At 42.7% G+C, this 16381-nt stretch overlaps 1 protein-coding gene across 3 annotated transcripts in view; it reads left to right on the top strand.

The window, feature by feature from the left end:
• The window catches only part of LOC104300396 (6-phosphofructo-2-kinase/fructose-2,6-bisphosphatase 4), a 64900-nt gene that overhangs the window by 32900 nt on the left and 15619 nt on the right, over positions 1 to 16381 (top strand). For all 3 annotated transcript variants that reach the window (XM_054167381.1, XM_054167365.1, XM_054167374.1), the window contains exons 3-12: positions 2105 to 2201; positions 5679 to 5745; positions 6893 to 6967; positions 7807 to 7863; positions 8849 to 8970; positions 10574 to 10781; positions 11360 to 11506; positions 12100 to 12204; positions 13871 to 14000; positions 14374 to 14436. In XM_054167381.1, the coding sequence (XP_054023356.1) occupies positions 2105 to 2201; positions 5679 to 5745; positions 6893 to 6967; positions 7807 to 7863; positions 8849 to 8970; positions 10574 to 10781; positions 11360 to 11506; positions 12100 to 12204; positions 13871 to 14000; positions 14374 to 14436 (1071 nt within the window). The remainder of the gene's footprint in view (positions 1 to 2104; positions 2202 to 5678; positions 5746 to 6892; positions 6968 to 7806; positions 7864 to 8848; positions 8971 to 10573; positions 10782 to 11359; positions 11507 to 12099; positions 12205 to 13870; positions 14001 to 14373; positions 14437 to 16381) is intronic.

Here is a 16381-nt window from a genome sequence, read left to right as displayed (position 1 = left end):
TCCTCTGTTTAGAGTGTGAAATGATGAAAAATACAAAGGACTTTTGTCTGGGCTTTTGGAAGGAAATGAGGTCAGTTAGATGCGTGAATAGAATTGTGTTGCAATGTAGTTTTTAGCTACTAAACTTGGGGAAGCTTTTTGAATAGTTCTGGCTGTGTGGAGGTTGTGATAGCCGTTAGCTCTGTGAAACTTTCTCCACAGGGCGGATGCTGCTTATAAAGGCTGAAGATAGTCCCACTAGATAGCGCTTTCTCCTTTGCCCTGTAGTGCCTTCCTGCAGTAGCTATTCTTTCTTATGACATTCCTTATTTTGATTTTTCAAGAACCATTGCCTGACAACACTGGCATTCTGAACTTCTCACACCTTTTGTTTTTCTTAGAAGGAACTGTCCTTTCGTGTAGGTAGTATGGCCAGGGATCATCAATCCTGTCGCAGAATAACCCGCCTTGTACCGTAATCTGAGTTTTACTGTCAGCCACACACAAAAACATTACATTAACATTATTGAATTCAAACAAAGCCTGACTTTTGGGGAGGATAAACAATACTTACTACTTTATCCTCTGCCTCCAGTCCCAACAGCACTCTTTGTACAGCAGCTGATGGTTGAGCTTTTTTGTCCTGTGTCCCTTTTTCTTAATTACAACTCAGCAATTGTCTGTTACTTCTCTCCTCTTTCCAGAAATGAAGTCTGGCTAGTAGTTACCCTTTGGCAACTTCTCAAACAGAATACTTCAGTTTGATCTAATGTTTTTTTAAGAAGTGCTTTGCAGTTCACAGAGAAAATATACAGGTTAGAAACAAATTAAACATTAATCGTATTTCAAAGAGCTACTTTCAGAGCTGTGAAATGAAGGTAATTAGGGTACAGTGTCATTGTCTGCTGTGTAGCAAAACAGAGCTGCCTTGTCCTAATCCCACATGCAGTGTTGTGACAGGTGTATGGTTATCAACCATAGGGACCTTTGCCCAGGTAAGGAGTAGTTTCCTTTGGCCGCTGTTAAAAGGTCACAGTAAGATTAAATTCAACAAGTACTCTGATTATTTTACTATTTGTTTTTAACAAGTGAAACATGTTTTTAAATAAATGGAACAGGGGTGGTGAATGTACTGATCCTTGATCCTCAGGAATAGAAATACTGGGGTAGAGTTACAGGGGGAAAAAAACCCAATAATTTCCACAACTTGAATTTAAGTTGTGTTTATCTGTAATGGGTTGGGGCAGATCCCCTCCCCACCACAGGCAGAAATAACGACTCAGACAAACGGATTGCAAAAGTGATGGAAGTTTAAATAGAAAGCAGTGAATGTTACAGAAAACCCAAAGCGCAGTGACAAAGAAAGATCCCATCCCCACCTGAGGGTGCATGCAAAACCCCCAGGGCTCCTTCTTCCCCCTCCCTCTGCTGGGCTAGTCTCAGCTGGCCAGGCCTGAGACTGCCCATCCCCCTGTGGCCTTGGGCCCAATCAGGCCCATGGCCGGGAGATCTCTCCCCCAGTTACCAAGTCTCGGAGAGGGAAGGAAAGAGGAAGTGCCAGACTCCGCACTGGATCTTATAGTGGTGCAAAGAATTATGGTAGGAAATACACAATTTCCTGTGTCCATCCCTCTGGGCTGGACTTCTGGACACAGGAAGTGAATGCACCAGGGGGGCACCCAGCTCAAACTACAACATTATCAAAATCAAGATTGGCCGGTTTTATTTAGAGCTCTTCCTTGCTTAAGTGAGAGCTGAAAGTTTTGGGAGGTGCTCTGAGAATACTGTCTCACTGCACACACACAGAACATAAAGTGAGATTATTAGTAGTCCTTTGCAGGCTACTGAAATAGACTTCCAAGTACCCCTGTGAAGGAGGAAAAGTTCAGGCAAACTGCCAGACAGAGGCACAAGTGACTCCACTGAAGCTACCTTCAGCCCATGTGCACTCTGGCCATTCCCATGATTTGTTGTTGTCTTTATAGTTAAACCCAAGCAAACCTCCTAAAACACATGAAGTATGATATGTTGACTGCGCACACGCTTGGTTTCGAAGCTGCCATGGCTTTTGTCCTTTTTACATGAATATTGTTAGTTGCCACTAATACTGTTGTTTTCTTGGCAGAATTTAATGTGGGTCAGTACCGTCGAGATTTGGTGAAAAAGTATAAATCTTTTGAATTCTTCCTGCCTGACAATGAAGAAGGACTGAAAATCAGAAAGTAAGTTTTGAATGTGTTTGGCTACACAATGCTAATCGTATGAAAATGGTACCCTGTGTAGTTTGCTCTTAAAGACTGCTTTAAGTTGTACTTTTGTATGCTCGAGATGACCCTTAAGAGGCTGCAGTGCGAAATGACAAGGAGAAGAGGTTCTAGAGAAGGTGGAGAAGTGATTTGTGTAGGCTGCTTAAAATTTGCTCTATTTGCTCCATCTCAAGCATTAAAAATGCAGAGAAGGTAAACATTTGATTCTTTCTCACCGTTCAGCAGGCTGTGACCGCTGTGACTCACAGTATCACAGTATAACCAAGGTTGGAAGAGACCCCAAGGATCATCAAGTCCAACCTGTCCCAACAGACCTCACAACTAGACCATGGCACCAAGTGCCACGTCCAGTCCCCTCTTGAACACCTCCAGGGACGGTGACTCCACCACCTCCCTGGGCAGCACATCCCAATGACGAACGACTCCCTCAGTGAAGAACTTTTTCCTCACCTCGAGTCTAAACCTCCCCTGGCACAGCTTGAGACTGTGTCCCCTTGTTCTGGTGCTGGTTGCCTGGGAGAAGAGACCAACCCCTTCCTGTCTACAACCACCTTTCAGGTAGTTGTAGAGGGCAATGAGGTCACCCCTGATCCTTCTCTTCTCCAGGCTAAACAATCCCAGCTCCCTCAGCCTCTCCTCATAGGGCTGTGCTCAAGGCCTCTCCCCAGCCTTGTTGCCCTTCTCTGGACATGTTCAAGTGTCTCAATGTCCTTCTTAAACTGAGGGGCCCAGAACTGGACACAGGACTCAAGGTGTGGCCTAACCAATGCAGAGTTCAGGGGCACAATGACCTCCCTGCTCCTGCTGGCCACACTATTCCTAATACAGGCCAGGATGCCATTGGCCTTCTTGGCCACCTGGGCACACTGCTGGCTCATGTTTAGGCGGGTGTCAATCAGCACCCCCAGGTCCCTCTCTGTTTGGCAGCTCTCAGCCACTCTGACCCCAGCCTGTAGCTCTGCATGGGGGTGCTGTGGCCAAAGCAGCACCTGGCACTTGGACTTGTTAAATGCCATGCCATTGGACTCTGCCCATCTGTCCAGTCGGTCGAGGTCCCTCTGCAGAGCCTTTCTACCCTCTGACTAACATCTGTTCCCAACTTGGTGTCATCTGCAAACTTGCTGATGACTGACTCAGTCCCCTCATCCATATCATCAATGAAGATGTTAAAGAGGATGGGGCCCAGCACTGATCCCTGGGGCACACCACTGGTGCCTGGCTGCCAGCTGGCTGTGGCACCATTCACCACCACGCTCTGGGCTCGGCCCTCCAGCCAGTTCCTAACTGCAGGTATACTCCTGCAGGTATTCCTGGATACTGTCACTCGAGGCAGTTTTAATTAACAGTTATTATTTTTCTTGCCTCTTTTTTTTTTTTTTGGTAAGGCTCATAGATGTGACTTTTTCTGCTAATTCCTAAAATGCTGGTTTAGAGCTTTTGTGTGGATCATAAAGAAATAAATAAAAACCCCCCAAACTAAACCACTGACTGCTTTCTGGTTTGGTTTATGTACTGGAATTCTTCATCTGGAGTACTTTGTATTTGTCATTATCCATTCAAAAGAGCAGAAATGAGACACTATTATTCTGTCACTGAAATTGGCTTTCTGGCCACCATGCAGGTGCTTCATGTAGTCACTCAGTGGCCATGTTTTGCTAATGCTATGCAAAGGAAGGTAAGGACCTTGCTTTTACACAGATGTGTGAACATCTGTGCCCAGATGAAGCACCTGAGTCTCCCTTCTTGTGTGGAGAGAGGCTGTGCTTTAATGTAGAGGAAAGACCTTGAGAATAAAAGATAGTTGAAGAGAAGGTCAGAGCAAGAGGGAATTGCCTCTTTTGTAAGGTCCCCTGTAAATAACGTCAAATGAATCTTGGTTTTCGTCACTGTTCATTGTTGTCCTTAGTGTGTTTAGGGAAACATTTAAGAATGTGCAGTATGAATGAAATGAGAACTGAAGATTTAGAGGAACAGAAATGCAAATTTTTTAGGCTATTTAAAATGTGGTGTATTTTGTTCTTAAGTGCTTCAGCTCAAGCATCAAAAATGTCCGGACTTTCCTACTCTCTGGGCTTCACTTTGAGGCTTTCCCACTGCTTGTCCACTTTCTCTTCCCTTCCCCCTTCAGTAGCGATTGCTACTGTCCAGGGAGGAAAACCTATGTAAGAATCCTTTAGGACTAAAGAGTAGATATGAGGTGCATTGTTCTTGCAAGCCATTGCCTTTGGCTTAGAGGTCCAGCCAAACCTTTTAACATGCCTCTGTGTCACCTGTCAGACTAAATGGTGAGTAATATAACATGAAATGGGCTGTGGGAGCTAATCTGCCTCGTTAGCAATGAGTAAACAGGGTTTATATTTATTTAGTGAAGATGTGACTGTTGATTCACAATTTCTAGCATCTATTAGCCATGCTAATGTGGAAATACTGTCAGGATTGAAAAGCCTTCATTTTCTTCAGATAAAGCTGTGTATGCAGAATATGGCAGGTGTATGAGGACAGTTACACATTTCAGTCAGGAAGTCAAAACAGAGAAGTAATGCATAGAAGGCCTGTTGAAATGGACAGTTTTCATGTTTTATGCAAAAAAGACTGCACCTGGTGGAATTAAGTAAGGCTTTGTGCTACAAATGACTAAATCATGTACAGTGGTAAGGTTGCCCTCCAGTATTAGTTGTGTTAGAAATCATAATAGACTTCGAAGATGATATCAGTGCTGGGGAAATAGGAAGGTTACAAATTTATTCTTATCCAGATTTAACACAAATGTAAAATGTTTGGGGACAGGTTTTTTTGGTGTTTGTGTCCTCAAGGGTCTCCAGTGCCAACTACACTGGGCTGGTGACTACAGTGGGATGTTACTTTGACATCTCTCCCTAATATTTGAGCTAAGTTTTCTTGCTCTGTGTTTTAGCAGATTTTTTTTTTTGGCAAGCAATTTCTACACAATACTTAAAAACTGAAGTAGGTTACTGAAAGATAGTTGTCTATCCATTTTAACTGAGGGCCACGAGATAAAAGCCTGAAGTTCATATTTGTTCCCTTCTTTAAGAATCAGATTAAGCTGCAAATATCTAAGAATAGGTAATTGGGAAAAGAATGCAATTGCAGCAATGGCTCAGCAATGTTAGATCAGTGAAAGTTTATCCTGGTCAGCAGTTGATAAGTGTTCTGTGGTGATGCATAGTTGTATCAGTTGCACAGAGAAGCACTGGACTGGTCTTTTTTTAGGCACATGGCCATGATCATGTTTCCTTGGTAGAGCTTGGTTGACCTCTGTTAGTTTTTCCAATGTGTTCCTGCATGGCTAATTTAGAAATAGACATTTTGAGAGAGCTCATCTCACTTTTGCAGGGTGCTGTGATTGGTGTGGAAGTGCATTAATAAATGGCTTGAACTAGCATTTGAGTTTTACTCTCTTTCATTTTTAAGACAGTGTGCCTTAGCAGCGCTGAATGATGTCCGACAGTACCTCAGTGAAGAAAATGGGCATGTGGCTGTAAGTTTCTTGTTGAAGACATGTTCTTGAGATGCTTCCCTACAAAACAGTGCTTATCTGCTGGATAATATGCAGCCTGAGTAATTCCAGTGACTTTCACTACATTGGATTTTTTTATCTTTGAGAGTTGCAAGTTACATCTGCCTTGATGCTGCAGTCAAAGGAGCACTTAAGTTCAGGGTGGTGATACCATATTGAGGAACCACCTTTGTAATTTGAGAGAGTAACTGAAGAGTAGGTAATGCTAAGAAAAACTTCCCTCTTCTCTCCACATTATATAATGCACTGTTAAACACATTTGTCTTGTGTGCACTTGTGTTTCTGTTTGATAGTCTCGTGTTTCAAGTGAAAGGTAAAGACTTACTGAACATGACTGAGTGTTGCTTGGCTGTTATGTTACTGGCATGAGAAGTCTCTGAAGAAAGCAGGAAAAACTCAAGCAAATTGCTGCATAACTGAGTGTTTAATAATGGGATGCAACACATGAGCCCTTCAACTATTGATGTTGTGTATTCACAGCAATTTGCATTAACATTCTTTTCCTTAAGGCCGCTGACAATACTCTGGTGGTTTCACTAACTAACCAGAGAAATGTATTAAAGTTCTGCTGGGGACATGAAGTAAACTTTATACTTTAGCAAACATCGTACTTTGAACTCTGTGCTCAGAGTTAAATGTAAGTTCTTAGAAGAACAGCTATATATATCTTGTAATTGGCAGTCTCCAGGTCTTTTAAAGTTTTACAGTTGCCTTTTGAATGACGTATTGGTTGCAGCATGTTTCGTGTGTAGAACAACTCCACTAAAGTGTAATATGTCTTAGAATTTAATGCTGATAGGGGTCAGGAGGAAGATTCTGGCTTTTATTACATGTTATGCTGAAATTCTGATTTTTTTTCTTTCAAGCAGTGTTCTCTGAGTAGTGCTTTCAAAATATGTTTTTAAATTATTATTTAGAAAATCGTGTGTAAAGTCAGAATGTCTGTTAGGTATGTTGAGATATCAAGGTAGATGGAAGGGGAAGGGTTTTCATTGCTTCCCTTTGTGTTGAGTAACTTTGATTGCTTATTTTTGTTGCTGCTAACGGTGCTTTGCACAGGCTACTGTGCTCGTTTGATTCCTTTGTCTCCTCCCATTGTTATTCGTAGGTGTTTGATGCTACAAACACAACTCGAGAACGCAGAGAAACTATTTACAAATTTGGTGAAGAAAATGGGTATAAGGTGAGTCAAAACCACAGGAGTTCTGAGCTAACACCTGGACAACTAAGGCAGTGGTAGTTTTGCCCTTATCTGTAGTCTGAGTTCAGTGCACCAGCAGAAGTCAGCTCTTCCCTAGATGTTTAGTTGGTCGCACATTTTGTGTTCTCAAGCACTGGTTGTGATTAAAAGTCACCCAGTCCATGTTTTTCTCACCTTTAACGTTTGTACTGTTAGGAGCTAATCTCTTTTATGCTCTGGCTTCAGGTCTGTCGACCTGGAGTTCTGAATGTACTAACAGCAAGAACTATTTAAAAGGTGGTTCTTTATGCAGTTTGGATTTGTGCTGCAGAAACACGTAGGGAATTCTGTCTTAGTTCTGTACAAACAAAAAACTTTCTGTTGCTTTCAGCCTTCTGTTAAGGGTTGCTTTGCATTTAGCTGTTCTCCGGTAATCTTTTACTTGCTCTAAACTTGCATCTTCATAAACGTGTGAGACAGCAAAACACAAACCTCTTTTGAAGTGAGTTGGAAGACTTCTAAATTATTATTTCAGAAGCAGTAGTTACTGTTTGTGCTCCTGAACTGGTATCCTCTGTGTTTTTCTTTCTCTTCCATTCTATACTTTCTTGCTCCAATATTTTTTCCACTTACAAGCATTGTTTGGGGGAAGACTATAGAGCATGATGCCAACAATTCCCGATGAGAGAAACCTAAGTAAATGGGATGAAATTTAACTTGTGGCTTCATTAAAAAGGGGAAATGGACTACATGCTGCTCACGATTGTTAGTCTTCAGAGGTGTTTTAATGTGTTCTCCTTCTTCCTTCCTTCTGTATATGTTACTTCCCACTTGGACTGAAGACTTTCTTCGTTGAATCAGTATGTGTAGATCCAGAGGTCATTGCTGCAAATATCGTGGTGAGTATAGGAAATAGAATAGAATAGAATAAACCAGGTTGGAAGAGACCTTCGAGATCATCGTGTCCAACCTATCATCCAACACCACCTAATCAACTAAACCATGCAACCAAGCATCCTGTCAAGCCTCGCCCTGAACACCCCCAGCGACGGCGACCCCATCACCTCCTCAGGCAGCCCATTCCAGTGGGCAATCACTCTCTCTGTGTAAAACTTCCTCCTAACCTCCAGCCTAAACCTCCCCTGACACAGCCTGAGACTGTGTCCTCTTGTTCTGGTACTGGTTGCCTGGGAGAAGAGACCAACCTGTGCCTGACTACAACCCCCCTTCAGGTAGCTGTAGAGAGCAATAAGGTCACCCCTGAGTCTCCTCCTCTCCAGGCTAAGCAACCCCAGCTCCCTCAGCCTCTCCTCATAGGGCTTGTGCTCCAAGCCCCTCACCAACCTTGTTGCCCTTCTCTGGACACCTTCCAGCAAGTCAACCTCCTTCCTAAACTGAGGGGCCCAGAACTGGACACAGTACTCGAGGTGCAGCCTAACCAGTGCAGCGTACAGGGGCAGAATGACCTCCCTGCTCCTGCTGGCCACACTGTTCCTGATGCAGACCAGGGTACCATTGGCCCTCCTGGCTGCCTGGGCACACTGCAGGCTCATGTTCAGCCTACCATCAACCAGCACCCCCACTTTGCTTTAAGTGCTCTAAGTCAAGAGGTTTAGAGCAGCTCATTGTTTTTAGAAGTGCATTGTAAGAGCTTCCAACAACAAAAAAACCCCTAGCTCCCTTTGATGGAACACTTCTGATTCATGTGTATGCCAGCTCAGAAGTTGCATTTCATGGAGAATAGCTCTTTTTTGTTTGCATGTGTATTAATTAACTTCCAGAAAATAAGTTTTTATGTTGTGTTTTCCCCTTCCCTATTTCTTCAGACTTCCATTAAAAAGGGAAAGACACTTAGGTACTATTGTTGTGTGTTTGTCTAAACAGCAAGTGAAGCTGGGTAGTCCTGACTATGTTGATTGTAGTAACGACGAAGCAACAGAAGACTTCATGAAAAGAATAGAGTGCTACAAGAACTCATATGAGACATTAGATGAAACTTTTGACAAGTAAGTGAAGAGCTACTGCTGTGGTCTCAACAGGGTTATTTTAAAATGTTTCATTAGGGGACAGAGTGTCCTCATTGGGGGTCAGTGTTTTCTAGTCTTGTTTTCTTGATGGCTTGAGCTTTCTTTCCTCTGGCAAGTCAGAGTTGACTCTGGGATGTAGCCTGGAAACTTGCTTGAGGGAAAAAGGCTGAAGAGTCTACTCTGGGGCAATGTTCTTTTTTATTTTCCTACTTAAGAGAATGCTATGATTCTTCTGGGTTAGAACCAGTATTTAGAAAGTATTCCAGACTTGCTGTAGTGGTTGGTTGTTAACTTGTGTTTTTGAGTATGTTAAGACATCCTGTGTGATGTGTAAGCATAACTTTACCTGTTGACATGTCTAAGATTAATTTTGATTGCACCAGTCTTAAAAATGTGACCTCTAAATGTATTTTCATGTGCTGGCAAATTATCCTGCAGGTGCAGGGCTGTGAGAGACTGTCTTAGTTTGCCCGAATCATTCATCTGTTTTTTGTTCACTTTCGCACTTGCACGTAAGGTAGGGGTGAACTGTGTGAGGAGGGAGCCCTGTTTCTCTTGCTACCTGCCAGGATTTCAGTGTGGGCTTTTGAGCTGCACTCATTCCAAGTGCTCCTGATTTGTCTCGGGACCAGTGCTACAGAGAAGGGTTTTAATGAGTGTAAGCAGTGTGAAGCTGGTTCAATCAGATCAGTTCATGCATGTAATCTCTGTGATGGACCTAATGGTTGTGCTGGGTGAAATAGTATTGATTAACTGCAAAGAACACTATTAGAGATGAGGTGATGATGCTTGCTTCTCATCACGTCCATTTGGTGTTGTTATAACCCTTCTTATTTTATTGTGGTGTGATGTCTCAAGTGCTAGAAAACAGGAGTGGTCATTTTCAGCTTATTAGACTTTTTTAACCTCCTTTAAAACTCAATGCTACTCTAAAGTGAGTGCTCAGATGAGAAAGAATAAGCAGTGAAAACTGAAATTATAACCTCCCTGATGCTGAGAGAAGGTAGTGGTGGGCAAATTACAGTTCTGTTAGTAAGTAAATGAGAGAATGGTTGAAGAAAAAGTCTTTCTTTATTCTGGTTGCTGGTCCATCTGATGCTGTTGTTTGTCCGGAAGGGTCAACTGAGATGGGTAGGAAGTGACCCTTTGGCCTCAGAGTGTGATCAGACACGTATTTGCTGTGGAGGAGGTGTTTTTAACCTCTGGTATCATGAAATACCTGGTTATTTTACTGAAGCTGCCACAGCTGAATGACTCCACTGAATCCTCTTGTCAGTGGGAGGGCTGTGTTTTTCCAAGAATAGGATTTGAGAGACAAAGTGCAAGTAAAGGAAACGGAAAAAGCGATGTGAACAGATTAGATGTGAAAGGAATAGAGTTCATTCTGTACTGTTGGAGAATTGCTTTGTTTCTTGGGACTCATGCATATTTCATGGGTTATAGAGGGTTTGTTTACTGCTTTGGTTTGTTGCCCCTTTGTTTTAAAATGAGAGAGAGGATGTCAAGACCGTGGGACATGCTAGTAGAAACTGAGTGGAATATTACACTGTTGTGTTTTTTTTGGTTTGTTTGTTCATGAAAGGGATCTTTCTTACATTAAAATTATGGATGTTGGAAGGAGTTACCTTGTGAACAGAGTCATGGATCACATTCAGAGCCGGATTGTCTACTACCTCATGAATATCCACGTGACTCCTCGGTCAATCTACCTCTGCCGACATGGAGAAAGTGAACTCAATCTGAAAGGGAGAATAGGAGGAGATCCTGGACTGTCTGTCAGGGGGAAAGAAGTATGTACCTGCTGAATGAGTGTGGCTGGGACCTGTGTGTGTCTGTGTATGTGTGCAGTTTGTACTGTGTAATTACAGCTTTCTTCCTCAGCAGCCTTTTCTCTTAACGTGTTTAAGAAGGATTTTTGTACTTGCGTATATGAGTAGCGAAAGCTGGATGCACACACTGTGTGCTGATTTGGTACCTGCTCCTTTGTCTGCCTGTCAGTGTGTTGGTGATTAAAATTCTTTTTTAACCTAGAGCACAAAGCAGTTGTCAGGAGGGCGTTATTTTTTGAACTGTATTCTTGCAAAATCTTGACATGTTGGAGAATTGGGAAGGTTCAGAAGTTAAAAGCTGAAAGGAGGATTCCTGGAGGTAGAGAGAGGAACTGCAGAGAACTCTCATATTCCTTGCAGTCCTGTCCTTCCTTCTGTCCCTCTTGATTTAATGGAATATGTTGTATTTCTTGGCACAATCTTCAACAGAGCTTTTTGGAGAAGTTATCATGGGTTTACAGAGGCTAGAGCCTGTGCTCCACACTGCCCACTGTTCTCTCTGAGCCCTCATCCAGCATCTCACGTTTGCTTTTTTTCAGTTTGCCAAAACTTTGGCACAATTTATTAACGAGCAGAATATCAAAGATCTGAAAGTTTGGACCAGCCAGATGAAAAGGACGATTCAGACTGCTGAAGCCTTGGGAGTGCCTTATGAGCAGTGGAAGGTTTTGAACGAGATAGATGCAGTGAGTTCTTCTCTTCCAAATTGGTGCTAAGTTGCTTTGTTTGCTAAGGATGAAGTACTTAATTTTGTGATGATACAACTTCTATGGAATAGCAAGTGATAGAAGGTGGTTTTAGAGGCTGGAAAATGGTCATTAATTCCTATTAACAAGGCTACATGTTTTGCCATAGTTACTTTGCCAGTAAAACATTCCTCTGTAGAAACCACTGTGCTATGGCATTGTTGGTTGGTGGCAATTGGGAAGAAATTTTTGGTCGGTGGGAGTGGCTGGTAGGTATTTTGGTAGGTGTGCACATTCCAGCTGTGTGTGTAAGATACATAAGCAGGTGCAATAGGTAAAGTCATTTTACTCAGTGACCTTGCTTGACTATCTATGTGACTTCACTTACCTAGGGATTTAATGCCTCCTCCTAACCACATCCAAATCCATCCCAGTGTCCTCTGTCTGTCATGCATGACAATTTTGACTTTGAGTGTCAAAGTAACAAAATGCAGTTGTTGAAGGTTATTTATATGTGGTTTTATTTGACAGTGATACCTGCTTTTGGCACTAGTGGAAACACATGGTTTTAAATTGTTTTTTATCACCTCTAGGGAGTGTGTGAAGAGATGACATATGAAGAAATACAGGAAAATTATCCACTTGAATTTGCACTAAGAGACCAGGACAAATACAGATACAGATACCCTAAAGGAGAGGTATGCTGGTTTTTCTGCCTTACAATGAAGGGCTTCCTTGGCTTCTTGAATACATGCATGCTGGCTTTGTGAAAGAAAATAGTAATTTAAAAGTGGATTAAAAAGTTGTTCCTTTCTCCAGGGGAAGGCACATAGGGTATTGGCAAGGATTGAGCCCAGAATACTTAGTTCGATTTAGGGCTTGAAAAATAAACAATAGATTTGGAGAAGCAGTTGAGGGCTTTGATCTCATGGGCAGCCTTTCTATGCTGGTCTTGCAGTGATAAAGCAGGAGGAATGATTGCAAGGCTCAGAACTGTTTCATATACAAGTATGATGTCGGGGTTGCCTTTTTCTGTAGTTTTTTATCTGTTCTGTTCTGATTTTTATGCTGTGGATCACTGTTTTGCATGCTGTTCTAGCTGAAATGTTAGGGGACTCTGCAGCCACATTGATCTTTCACTTGAATAAACTCCTTGCCTCTGGGAAAACAACTTGCTGACAGCTTTTCCAAAGCAAACCCATTACAGCACAGCAATTACCAGATGGTCATAGGGCCTGGCTCTGGGTGCTGAAGGCTGAGAATTGAGGGCAGCAGGGTGGAGGAGTAATTGGGCCATCTGCTCTCTGCTGTTTGTGTCAGGAGGAAGCGGAGCTCTGAGGTCCCCTTTCCTCAGCAGTCAAGAGTAATCACTGTGGGAAGGGCAGCTTGTGGGTGTGCACCCCTCCTGCTAATGAGGCAGTCGTGAAACTGCACAGTTCTCCTAATTCGTTTTGAACAAGGAGTGGTTGTTTTTGAGACTGATAGTATCCTCTAGGATGGTGACAAACATTTCTAACTCCTTCATAGCCTTGGGGTGGTTAGTTGAGCTCAATTATTTGTAAGTAGTTGTTTCTCTAACAGTCATGGCTTTGCCCAGCCTTGCTGGAGGCCACTGGGTTTCTCTTGCCAAGGTCTGAACCAGTTGTGCCACATCCCAATGGGGCTGCTCCCATGCCTGCCCCAGGACCAGGGTGGAGGCTTTCTGCCATGGTCATTCCTGGCCTTGCTAGGTGATCTGCTGTGTTCTCAGTGTGCACAACGCATTGCACATTCTGTCCTCACTGTGTATGTGGAAATGCACTTCAGCAGGCATGGGTGGTAGTCCTGCTCTTGACCTCAGCAGCAGCTTTGCTGTGTGCACGTGATGCAGAACAGTTTGCTTTGTGACTTGGGTGGCATAGTGGCTACCATTACTAGGCCATAGTTTGTTCTCAAAGGGCAGCCTGAACAAGTCGGGCTCTGTGAACTCTGTATGCTGAGTGCAGGCTGGGCTTCCACGTTTTTGCTTACAACAGAGATCTGTTTGAAGATGAGGTATGGAAAATAATGTGCAAGACTTAACCTGTCCATTTTGCAGGTGCTGTAAATCAAATTCAAGAGATTTTGTGGAACTCCTCAATCATAAGTGACTAATTTAATAAAGCTTTTCTATGAGGGGGCTTTGTTTTGTTATACAAATGCTTGTTGATAGTCTGGAAGACCTGAACTGTGTTCTTAATGGAAGGAAAACTGTTACTACAATATTTTTGTGCACTATTACAATATTTAGAAAGTTACTAATATGAAAGATCCACTGTGTATGTGTAATACTGTTCAAAGAGTTTCCCCTTTCTGATGTGCTGTGTATTTCTCCTCCCCACCCAGTCCTATGAAGATCTTGTTCAGAGACTGGAGCCAGTAATTATGGAACTTGAAAGGCAGGAGAATGTGCTTGTCATATGTCACCAAGCTGTCATGCGATGTTTGCTCGCTTATTTTCTTGACAAGCCTGCAGGTAAGTTGTCCTTGATACTTCACAAATGGCCTGGTTTTTCAAGGTTTACTGATTAAGGTTCCAAAGAGTAAATTCTGACAGTTTCCTTTACTACCAGAGGGTGGTTGTGCTAGGCAAGTACACAAGTATCATTTTCTTGTATTTGACCCAGGCATGAAACTCGGTAGTTGGTATTTATTGATCTGCTCCACACCAGGAATACTGTAACGTATGGGGTTTGCTCTGTTTGAGTAGCATTTCTGTTGCATGCTAGGGAAAGAAGCAGATAAGCTGTCAGCTATAAAGACATTAAGTGGTTGACCTGTAATGGAATAGAAAAGTTGATGTCCTTGTGAAGTGTTTTTCATATAAAATTTGTGGTTTGACTTCTCAGAGCAACTGCCTTACCTGAAGTGCCCGCTGCATACTGTCTTAAAGCTAACCCCGGTGGCTTACGGTAGGTAGTATTAAGTATCTGTAATGTGTGTCTAACTATGCTGTCTGTATCATCAGTACAGCTTGTGAAGCATTTAAATCAAACCACATTTTTAATTTGCTTTGTTTAAAAGCAGAATGGGACAGTTGGGTTTGATTATTGCACCTATTCCCGTACAGCCTTGGCAGAATCCCTGAATCCTTTGGTTTACAGTTGCTTTGTGTTATGCCAGAAGATGCATCTACATTAGCAAAGCCCTGAACCTACCACTGGCTGTAACTGCTGGTGGGCAGATTTCTTTTGCACTCACTTCATACACTGTTACACTGATTCTTCTGGCAAACCCATTTACACAAGTCTGGCACAGTGAGGTCTCAGTTTTTATTGTTATGTTTGAGTGTATTGCCTTTTAGAAGATAGGCAAGTCTGCACATAAATGTAGATTAATCATCTTACAAGGGGTGTTTCCCTTACCCTTAAATAACTTTGTTCTTCTGAAGTATTTTTTCATGGACCTTTACACTGCCACATGAACTGAGTTTGGTGGTGGTGGTTGTTGGCATTCATTTATCAGCAGCTACTGGCTGTGCTTAGCTTGGGAGCCATAACTGAGATTCCTTGCTGGCTTCTGGAGTGTGGGCTGTGGCTTGCAGCTTGGGGGGGCACTTGGGTTTGAGGCTGACTGTTAGTTAAGTTTTGTATGTTTCAACCTCAGCTTAACACGTGCCTGCTCTTAATTAGCTTTTAAATGATGGCTTAATTATCTCTTCTGTTACCTCATCACCCTTCAGAAGATGATTTCTAAACAAAGAGAAGAACTATCTGCACAGCTTACCAGGAAGTGGATTGTCAAAAAGTGTTGCTTGAGTTATTAATGCAAAGCTGCCCTTGGTTAACAGCTTTGATAAACAGCATTCTAGGCTTGTACCGTATTTATTTTGAGTTTCAAATAACTTGGAGACAAGTAGCTAACTGCTGCACTGGGAAATCCGTTCAAGGAGATTTTTTGGCACGGAATGGCCTTGTCCTAGAGCAAGTTATCAACTGTCTGTGCTTTGGTGACATCTGGTGTTCCTAGCCTTGCATGACAGGCTGGAGTTTTGAAAGTGGAGACTTGGAACAGTTAAAACTCCTTTGGTTTCTTGGGTTTTTTGTTTGGTTGGTTTTTGGAAAGTGGTTTCTTTTGAATCCCTGGTCCCAGCCTGTTCCCACAGAAATTTTTTGGTTGTTGTTTTGGGGTTGGTTTTTATTAGCTGGTTTGGGGCTTACTGGGGAGGTGGTGGTTTTGTTTATTGGTGGTTTGATTTTTTTCTTAGCAGGTAGTTGGGTAACTCTTCATAAGCTTTAAGGAGGCCTGGATGCTTGCAGTGTTTACTTGCACTAAATGAGGAAGGGGGAGAAGTAATATAAAATATTGTCCTTGCCCTTTCCAGTATTTTCTTCAGTGAAAGAGTTGCCATTGTTGGCTTTCAAAGTGTTTTATAGGTATGTCTGACCTGCACATTTCAATCAGTCTGCTTTTTGGAGTTTGACACAAGGCACACAGGCTATGGAAGCTTTTCATACAGTAACAACCTACAGGGTAATTTCAAGTTGTTCTGTCAGTTTGCTCAGTGAGGCAGGATGCAGACTCAAACAGAGTGTGTTTAATACCTTCCAGCTAATCCTGTTCTGGGAGAACACCTCCCGTAGGGGTTTGCACTTCCTGGTGTTTGAAGCTGGGATCATTCCCACCCTACAGATCTGATCTTTAGCAGGGGAATATCTGTAACAGCCTGACAGCTGGAATGGGATAAACTAACCTCTTAGCCAACAGTCGTGTAGTGGTCGTCTGTGTGGGAGCACACAGGAAAGAGAATCTGCTTTGTGCTGTGGGTATGATCTTGGGCCTTGGCAATTACAAATGAGCTGGGGATGTGCACACTGTAATTACTGTGGAGTAACTCATGTCCCTTGAGTTTATATT

This window comes from Dryobates pubescens, chromosome 1 (assembly GCF_014839835.1).
Source record: "Dryobates pubescens isolate bDryPub1 chromosome 1, bDryPub1.pri, whole genome shotgun sequence".
NCBI lineage: Eukaryota > Metazoa > Chordata > Aves > Piciformes > Picidae > Dryobates > Dryobates pubescens.
This window is presented reverse-complemented; position numbering and strand designations above follow the sequence as displayed.